Here is a 10,000-nt window from a genome sequence, read left to right as displayed (position 1 = left end):
ACTTCCAATTGTTGTTAGACTGCAATGTAAGTTATTAACTCATCTCTCCCTCCCTCCCTCTCTCACTCTCTCCCTCTCTCACCTCTCTCGTTGTGTAGGCGGATAAGTCCAAGAGCACGAAGTCGTCTCCGAACAAGCAAGATGGTGATGATACCACATCTCTTGCTAGCAATGATGAACAGCATGCTTGGCAGGTAAGTCATGCAAGCAGTGTGTGTGCTGGTTTGCTTGCTTTCCTGCTCTTCTCCTTGGTTGTCTTGTACGCATGCACTGAACTGACCAGTGCAGTGTACTGTGAACTTCGAATTATACCTTTCGTGTGTGTGTGTGTGTATGTGTGCGTGTATTTGTCACGTGTGTCTGTCTGTCCTGTCTGTGGTGCTGTCTGTCTGTCTGTCCGTCTGCACTCGTTGGTGTGCTTTTCAGAATGTCAGCGGGAAAAAACCGCCGTCTTCTCATTCACCGCACATTCCAGGAGAATGACAAACTGTTTGTGCGCACGGAGATTGTCACACACCCAGAGGTCATTGAGGCTTATCTTCGTGTTGCCGGCAAGAAGGACAAGTAAGCTGTTTGTATGCGCAGGGTTACTCATGCTGGTTCTTCTAGCATGCTTTCATGCCGGTGGCAGACGCTGCTGTTGTTACTGCTGCTGCTGCTGCTGGTTGTGGTGGTGGTGGTGGTGCTGCTGCTGCTGCTGCTGTTGCTACTGCTGTTGTTACTGCTGGTGTTGCTGCTGCTGCCACTGCTTCTGCCGCTGCATCTGTTTGTTTATTGTGATGGTTCACTAGTGGTGATGTTCTGGCGCAGGCAAGAGTGTCTGAAAGGTTGCCTGTGCTGTGCACACCTGATCTTTCGAAGTGTGCAAGCTTCCAGGTGCACTATCTGTATGTGACGAGGGGATCTGATTTAAGTATTTTTTTTAAACTTCTGTTGCTACTGTTCATTTTGTGTGTCTGTCTGCCTGTCTGCCTGCCTGTGTGTCTATGTGTCTCTGTCTGTCTGTCTGTCTGTATGTATGTATGTATGTATGTATGTATGTATGTATGTGTGTATGTGTATGTGCATGTGTGTGTGTAGGGCTGTCTACGCAGAGCATGATGAACACACGAGGGAAGCGATGCGGAGAGAAAAGCGCAGGTAGGAACTAGCCCCACTCCTCGCCCAACATGCACACCCCGTGATACAACCTCACCTACACAAACACTCCGGTTGCTGGCTGGCAGTTGTTGGTACCCCCCCCCCCCCCCCGAATGTTTGATAGTGCATGCGCTATATTTCTGTAGACGTGTCAAGATTATTCTGGTACCATGAGAGGTAATGGATGTGTTGCCTTGTGCACAAGTTTTCTCTATGTATGGGCACGCTACCACCCCTTTCTGGCGTTTGTCTCCTGCTTTTCGCTTCCGATGCGGATTACCAGCATTGGCTCCGTTAACCTGGATATCCTCTTTGCTGGCATGGCCATCACTAATCCCAATGTTGTCTGCCGATCACACTGTGTGCATGACATCTAGAGTAACGTCAGCAAAATGGCCTATTGTGAACTATCTTGTTATGACAGTCAGTGTGATACGACTTTTCTAGTGCAGTCCACTTCCTTGTGCGTGTACTTACCTGCCTGAGTGAGTTTGTTTTGTTTAGTCTGGTGTTAGTGAGGCATTGCTCCCCCCTCCCCCCACCATTCTCTCACTAATTGTGTGTCTGTGTGTTTGTTTGTCCCTCTATTTCTCTCTTTCTCTCTCTCTCTCCTCTCCTCTCTCTCTCTCTCTCCCACCCTGTCTCTGCCTTCACTTGTCTGCATGTATCTAGGATTCAAGAGCAGCTGCGACGTATTAAGCGCAATGAGGAGAAGGAACGTGCCCGTGCGGAGCGCCGCAGGAAGAAAATGGAGGAGAAGGAGCTTAACCCCAACCTTGCAAAGGTACAGTCCACCCACCACTGTAGTATACAATTATACATGTTGTGCATCAATAACTGGCCTTTATGGTCAGGTGATTTTTCTGCACAGCTGTTGTAAGCTACAGACGGTAAACGGTAATAGCTTCCCATGGTCAATTCTGACGGGGGGGGGGGGGGGGGGTTACAGACCCCCAGGAGTGTTCCAATGTGCTAGACAGTGAGCGCAGTGCTCATCTTGTAGGCCCGGCGGAACTGGTCCGGTTGGTCAGACCATGGCTGGACCAACTATTTGGCCACTACAGTGTGTTTACTACTGAGGAGGTCATATACCCTACATATCATACACAAACTGTATGTAACTTGGCTAGGGTATGGCCGGACCAGTCAAAAACTGCTTCCGACCGTCCTGTTGTGGACATAGCATACTAATGAGGGTGGTGCTCGAGTCTTTTTTTCTTTTCTTTTTTAAGTTTAAAGCACACGATCCTACTGATGATGTGAGGTAACAGTAAAGTGGGACAGAAGACTAGGACAAACAGACAAAATGGGTAGGACATGCAAAAGCAAGGTGCAGGTGAGTCCAGCTAGTCCGACCAGAGGTCTCGGAGGCAGCACTGGATGCGTCTTCTCCCTCATCGCCAGTAGACCCTGGTCAAGATCCGATAGTGATCCAGGCGATGACTTGGATGTCACTTTGGATGTCAGTAAAGCATGTCGGTAGCAGTGGTGAGACTTCTTGCAGCTTCATTCATAGGAAGTGGAGTTAGAGCAGACCCGTTCTTACCCATTCACTCTGCAACCTTATCAAACTCGTTTATCAATCTATTCTTACAACGTCAAGTATGTGTTTGTCCATTCGTGTGTGTGTGTGTGTGTGTTCTGTGCTAACAGATGCGATGTGGAGCATGTGGAGGCTTTGGTCACATGAAGACCAACAAGCACTGTCCGAAGTACATTGCCAGGGACAATCCACCCGTACGTTACTGCCAGGGACTCTTGTACATGTATTTGCTAGCTGTGTGTGTGTCAGTGTGTGCGTGCGCATGTGTGTGTGCATGTGTGTGTGCACGCGTGCATGTGTGTGTATGTGTGTGTGCACGTTTGTGTGTGGGGGAGGGGGGGGGGGGGGGGGGGAGGGCGGTGCTGCTGTTTCCCATGCCTTTGAAAATTGAAAAACGTTAACTTGTTCTCTGTTCCCGAAGGAAGTCACGGTGGCCGCAAACGCTTGTCACCGCTTGTTTGCAAGAGCAACTGAGCTATTCAGGTGTGTGTGTGTGTGTGTGTGTGTGTGCGCGCTCGTGTGTGTGTGTGTGTGTGTGTGTGTGTGTGTGTGTGTGTGTGTATGTTTGTAGAGTGTATTAGCGGAAGAACCTGATGTTCCAGAGGAAGCTCCTGCACTCCCGCAGGATCACTTGGTGAAGGTCGAAGGCACCAAAGTTTCGTTTGATCGATCTGTTCTGGAACAGTAAGACAACATTCTCTTTCCTTGTGTGTGTGTGTGTGTGTGTGTGTGTGTGTGTGTGTGTGTGTGTCCCATATGGTGCAGTGGTATGTGCAGCGATTTCCAATCGATAGGTTGCGGGTTCGATTCCCGACGATTATGGTCACACACGTCTTTCTTCTCTTTCTCAGACTCTTCCGGACTTTTCTTTCATTCTCCTGGGTGGTTACCAACAGCCAGTGTATGCCGGAGTATGTGGTGTGGTGTGTGTGTAGAAAAGAAAAAAAAAAGAGAAAAAAATGGAAAAATGAAAAATAGGGATTCACTGGCCAGAAAAAGTCACTTCAAACAGCTGTGTGGTGGATACCAGGCTAAAAATAGTGGCGGTCAATTCATCACCCTTGCAAGCTGTTGAATGGTGTAATCCCAGCACAAGTTGCTATGTCTAACATAGCTGTTCGCTATCATCGCTCCCGCGATGGGCATGTCTGAGGTCTGAGGTCTGAGGTGTGTGTGTGTGTGTGTGTGTGTGTGTGTCTTTCTCTCTCTCTCTCTCTCTCTCTCTCTCTCTCTCTCTCTCTCTCTCTCTCTCTCTCTCTCTCTCTCTCTCTCTCTCTCTCTCTCTCTCTCTCTCTCTCTCTCCCAATCACCTGCTCTTTGCTCTCCTTGAAAAATCACACATTGGGCTCCACACCGGTCTTGCATGGACTTGCCCTTGCATGCAGTACAGTGTAATTTTCTAAAGTCTCTGAATGCACAGCAGTATCTTTGCACAATGGTAATGTGGTGACTGTTGCCCTCTGTAGTCAAGTCCTCTCCTTTGTAGGGCAGAGGAAGTGGATACCGAAGGCTGTGTGCATTGTCAAACTTTGTGTGTGTGTGTGCACGCACGTGTGTGTGTGTGTGTGTGTGCGTGTGTGTGTTTGTTCTGAACAGGTCGAATCGCATGCGCCAGGACGCCTTGCGTGTACGGATTCCGCGAGAGCTAAGTATGTTGTACATGTTCAACTGTTCATAGTACGCTTGATTAGCCTTGAGAACCCTTGAAATAATATTATACTGCCCCAGAAAATCCCCTCGCCCCCCCCCCCCCCCACCAGGCGCGTACGCAGGGGGGTTCCCGTTGCCCGGAAACCCCCCAAATGTTCCAAACAAGCAACGATCTCGGCAATTTCAAAGCGCCGAGTTCGCCTTGAGTATCGAGAATTTGAGACTTTTCGTCACGCTGACTTGCTCAAATTTCCACGGGTTTCAGTTGTAATATTCTGTAGAGTACACAGCGAAAAAATCGAAACTCTGCGATTGATGAAAACGAAAATTCAAAATACAGTGAAATCTGTCTAAGGCGACCATTCAAGGGACTCCTTCCTTCAAAATTGGTCTCTGTGTACAGGTGCTCTCCGTATCCAGGGTCATTTGACTGAAATTGACATTCTCTGTCCACCCTGCACTCACTCGTTGCGCACACATCCGCACACTCACTCATACGTGTACACCACTATTGAACACGTGAACATTGCCAGTGGGGGCCACCACAGCACAAATACACAAAGTCGTCTTTCTGAAAAAGCTTCACTGCCATCCTGATATCATCCAATTTAAACCTGAATTTTGCCAAACATTCATCCACTTGCCTCAAGTCTAAAATCAGTCTCAGCTTCCTAGCACCTTCCACCACTCCCAGCGGGCTAACACAATTTAACTCAGATTCGTTTACTTTCATCGCACTCCCGCAGTCTACCAGCCCCTTCACTGCCTCATCAACAAAATTGTACATGCTTCCAACAGCTTTTCTGATTCCTTAAAAAACCAGACGGAGGGTCTGTCACAAACGGCAACGCATAACCGACCTCCAAAATACTAATAATCCAAGGTGAAGCCCCCATCTCCCTCCAAAACGGTATGCACCGCTTCAATCTCCCATGCATCACAGTTTCACCCTCTGCCCAGATTTCCCCTTCCCTTTCCGCACCAGATCCGCTTTCACCCACAACATCTGAATAAGTTTGAACACTCCTTTCATCATCCTCATCCTCCTCATCATCATCATCAACATGCACATCAAACTTATCTTGTTCATCGTGGCTGCTGTTGCTGCTGCACCGGGAATGACCTGGCAGGTGCTGGGCCTGGGGCAGGCTGCGTGCAGTCCCGCTGCACGTGCCCCTTCCCTCCGCACCGCCAACAGGCCAGCTCCTTGAACGGGGCGCCGAATCCGGGTGGCTTCGGTGCGGCCGGCATGGTCTGGGCTCGAGCAGCCGCTCCGAGCCCGACCCCGGCTGGGCGGCCTCCTGGAAAGGGCTTGCCACTGCTCCTCTTCCCCTCCTTGGCCTCCGCCCTGGCCCTCCTCATCCTCCGCTCATCGTCCGTATCGGACCCACACTCCATTTTTCCGTCATATATGTTTGCGGCCGACCACCCTTCGGCGTCCGCAAACAGCAATAGCTTGACGCGCGCCGCTGGAGGACGCTCTCACCTTCCTCGATGTTTCTGGCGATGTCTTTCTCGCCTCGACGCTCCGCCTTCTGCCTTGCCTTGGCTAGAGGCTCCAACGCCTTACTGATCACGCAGAACTGCTCCTCGTGGGCCTTGGCCTTCCAACTTCTCTTTCTTGCCGCCGCCATCCTCTCGTCCTGTCTCTCCCTCTTCACCTGCTTACTTTCCTTGCTCTTCTTGCTGTTTCTCCTCTTGCTACTTCTACTCCTGCCACTTCTCCTGCTCCTCTCTGACTCACTCTCACTCTCACTGTCACTTCTCCAACTTCCTCTCCAATGTCTCCAATCTCGCAGCCATCTCTCTCATCCTCCTACTCTCCTCAACATACCCTTCACTCTCACTACCACTACCACTCGGCGGCACACTTCTTGACCTCGACATTCTTTTCACAAACCAAAACTTTCAAATTAAATAATTCACAACTCTCACTCAACTCTCCGCACAAAGACAAAAGAGGCCGACCCTGCACTCGTCACCTCCTTTTATCCCACACCGTGCTCCCTCGTACCCGTTCCCGGGTGGACAGAGAACACTACTTCTCTGCTAATTCTTATACTGTGACGTCAACCGCAGAGAAGTGACATATCCTTCGTCCTGGTGGTAGTGGTTCCCTTGGACAGTTGGTTGCCTTATCAGAGTGATCGCCTTGACAGGTTTTACTGTAGTTGGAGCAAGATGCGTTTGGGCAAATTTGGCAAGTTTGGGGCATTTTTCGCACCGTCACTGCACTCTATAGCGCTGGATATACAGATGTACCATGTTTACACTGTCCTGGCTATCATGGCTGGCCTCATTCTCTTCCTCTCTCGGATACCGTTCCACTTCTAGGAAGCACAAGATTGAGCACGGGGTAGAACTGAAGTTATGATCTAAGGAACACGAAAAATGCAGAATTTTGAAAATTTCCTAGGGCATTCCTGAAAGGGTTAAAACTCATCATTTGTGATTCGGTTGGAAACCCCCCTAGAGGTGACCCTGCGTACGCGCCTACCCCCCCCCCCCCCCCCAACCCTCTGACTTTGTTGAGTTGGGTTGGGTTGAACATATGCAGTCAAATGTTTACAAGGTCTGAAAATTGTGTCGTTAGTTGTTATAACGGATGTTGTTAATCACAAGGTTGACTATAGCTAGTGTGATATACGTAATTCATACTTGTGTTGCGTTGCGTTTGTTAACACGCTCTCGTCTGTCCACGTGTGTCCTTACACGTCCAGTTCGTCGACGGCGTCGCACCACCTCGGAACACTGCGACTACCTGCAGAGACATGCTCGTACTAATCACCGGCGACGAACTAACCCTCACGTCGACATGGGCAACATTCTGGAAAAGAACGTCGTGGAGAAGATGAGGCAGTTGCCGGATGTAAGATGCCAGAATCTAACTGCTTTTTGTTCTTTTTTTATTGCTGCTGTTGTCTGTTGCTGCTGCTGCTGCTGTCATAGGCCACATTTAGTTATAATCAGACCTCAGTGTGCTTTCTTACTGTGCTAACAGCACAATGATAGTCACTGGGCTAGGCACAGGATGAACTGGCAGGGGTGACCGAACGTGTATCGTGCCTGTGGTGTGGTCAGCCAACGATGATACCGTTGAGCAGGTTGAGGCAGGGGTGGGGCGTTTTGCGGATGGGTCAGCCTTGTTTTGAAACTCAGTGAATCTCTCAAGTGGGTGGCCAATTGTTGTGCTTCTTGCTGTATTGTGTGTGTGTTTGTGTGTGTGTGTGTGTGTGTGTTGTTTTGCACGTGCAGTCCTACCCGTTCCACACCGCAGTTCCAGCCAAGCAAGCTCCCGACTACTACACCATTGTCAAGGAGCCCATGCATTTACAGCTCATGAAAGAGGTAAGCATGTCGCACACACATGCATGCACACACCATGTACCACACGCACACACACACACACACACACACACACACACACACACACACACACACACACACACACACACACGTACGCGCACACGCACACGCACATACACACGCACATACACTTGCGTATAGGCATATTGTAAGAGTGCAGAGCCTAACGGCAGGATGAGTGTATGATGATGTGTTGACACTATTGATGATACATATCCAGGGTACATGGGTGTGTACACCATCAAGTGTTTTTCTTGCCACAAGTCCATGATGGGATTTGATTTTTGTTGTGTGTACTATGCAGAACATCAGAGATCGCTTGTATCGTTCTCGCGAGGAGTTCATGAATCATGTCGACTTGATGGTCCGCAACAGTGTCCTCTACAACGGTGTGTGTGTGTGTGTGTCTCTCTCTCTCTCTCTCTCTCTCTCTCTCTCTCTCTCTCTCTCTCTCTCTCTCTCTCTCTCTCTCTCTCTCTCTCTCTCTCTCTCTCTCTCTCTCTCCCTCTCGCTCTCCCTGTCTCCCTCCTTCTCTCCCTCTCTCTCTCCCTCCCTCTCTCTCTCTCTCTCTCTCTCTCTCTCTCTCTCTCTCTCTCTCTCTCTCTCTCTCTTCTCTTTCTCTTTCTCTTTGTCTCTCTCTCTCCATTTATTTCCCCGTACACATGGTAACATTTTCTTATCGTCCTCAAACTCCAACGCAGCCACTTACGCATTTAAGAAAATTCACTCCTCAACTCCAAAGCGGTCTCTTTATTGCGAATCAAATTAACTTCAAAAAGTATAACAGCAAATCCAGACCCGCAAATTTGGTGTAATATCTATGTGAATTGTAGTAAAGGGACCGTTTTGGAGTTGAGGAGTGATGTTTCATATCTGTACACATGGTAATCGTGTGTTTTGGTGTGTTGTGTCTCTTACTCTCCATCTTCCCTTACAGGTAACAACAGCCCTCTGACTCAGATTGCAGAGAGCATGCGCCAGATTGCCGTTGCTGAGATAGCCAAGGTAACTATCCTGTGGCTGTGTGCCTGTGTGTGTGTGTGTGTGTGTGTGTGTGTGTGTGTGTGTGTGTGTGTGTGTGTGTGTGTGTGTGTGTGTGTGTGCGTGCATGCGTGTGTGCCTGTGTGTGTGCCTGTGTGTGTGCCTGTGTGTGTGCCTCTGTGTGGCTGTGTGCCTGTGTGCCTGTGTTTGCATACTGCTTCTCTTTTGTGCACAGCTAGCTGTCTAATAAATACTTCTTGGCACGTAGTGTGTGGGGAGGGGGGCGTGTGTGTGTGTGCACGCATGCGCGTGTGTGTGTGCATGTGTGTGTGCGTGTGCGCTGAGGGCGGTCACTTCCATCACCTTGATGAACGTCGAACACGACTCTTACTTTGGTCGTGCTCTTGTCTTGATGGACGATCGGGAAGTGCGGCAGTAACCACTGGTCAGATTTGTCGGCCAGTGCCTCCGCGTCCGGCACCTGGCGGTTGTAACCCTTGCTGAGGTGTGAGGACATGACACCGTTGTATGCCGTGCGAATCTCAGGCTTCGACGATAGCATCTTCTCGAGGTTTGCCAACCGACGCGCTGCCATTGCGCGATTGCTCTGGACGATGGGGCCACCTGGGTCGGTCCAGGGGATGCCGACCTCGTACCGTTGTCCATCGAAGCCTGCAGTGAACCACGCCTGAGTGATTGACAAGCAAGCTGGCAACAGGCACCATCACGTCATCATGGCCTCACCATTGACTAATAGCCTGATAGCGGAGTCCTGGATCGGTGCCGCTTAGCCCCTTCACCATCCCGGAAGACGAGCGCCAACACCTCTTACGCCACAACTGTATTCGTCTGGAAAATAGCCGACTTTCATTATGCTTATCTCACATGCTGTGTTACGGTGGCACACAACGCAGCACTCCCATCTCTGGCACACAACGCAGCACACCCATCTCTGGCACACAACGCAGCACTCCCATCTCTGGCACACAACGCAGCACTCCCATCTCTGGCACACAACGCAGCACTCCCATCTCCGGCACACAACGCAGCACTCCCATCTCTGGCACACAACGCAGCACACCCATACGCACATAAGACCATGTAAGACACCGGACCGAACAGAACAATAAGACCAGAGACAACAGCGGGTGAAAATAATAAGCGCATCAGCTTTCGCAACATATACGTCTTGTTTGGATCGCAATGGCAAGGAAAGAGAGAGATCGCGACGGCAAGGGGAGAGAGAGCTTGAGAGCTACTCGAACCTGCTTGGTACAACTGGTCCCCGCACGACACACCTCTTCCACAATTTCTACTTCA

At 50.0% G+C, this 10,000-nt stretch overlaps 1 protein-coding gene across 1 annotated transcript in view; it reads left to right on the top strand.

Moving 5' to 3' along the window:
• Positions 1-10,000, top strand: part of LOC135821624 (transcription initiation factor TFIID subunit 1-like) — a 57,218-nt gene that overhangs the window by 39,992 nt on the left and 7,226 nt on the right. Inside the window, 12 exon segments of the mRNA XM_065334621.1 lie at positions 99-194; positions 427-461; positions 463-564; positions 1,081-1,140; positions 1,813-1,924; positions 2,794-2,877; positions 3,255-3,367; positions 4,280-4,332; positions 7,054-7,202; positions 7,589-7,681; positions 8,004-8,088; positions 8,637-8,704. Coding sequence (XP_065190693.1) covers positions 99-194; positions 427-461; positions 463-564; positions 1,081-1,140; positions 1,813-1,924; positions 2,794-2,877; positions 3,255-3,367; positions 4,280-4,332; positions 7,054-7,202; positions 7,589-7,681; positions 8,004-8,088; positions 8,637-8,704 — 1,050 coding nt within the window.

The sequence above is a fragment of the Sycon ciliatum genome, chromosome 7 (assembly GCF_964019385.1).
Source record: "Sycon ciliatum chromosome 7, ocSycCili1.1, whole genome shotgun sequence".
Taxonomy (NCBI): domain Eukaryota; kingdom Metazoa; phylum Porifera; class Calcarea; order Leucosolenida; family Sycettidae; genus Sycon; species Sycon ciliatum.
Note: the sequence above shows the minus strand (reverse complement) of the source record. Positions and strands in the feature narration are given on the sequence as shown.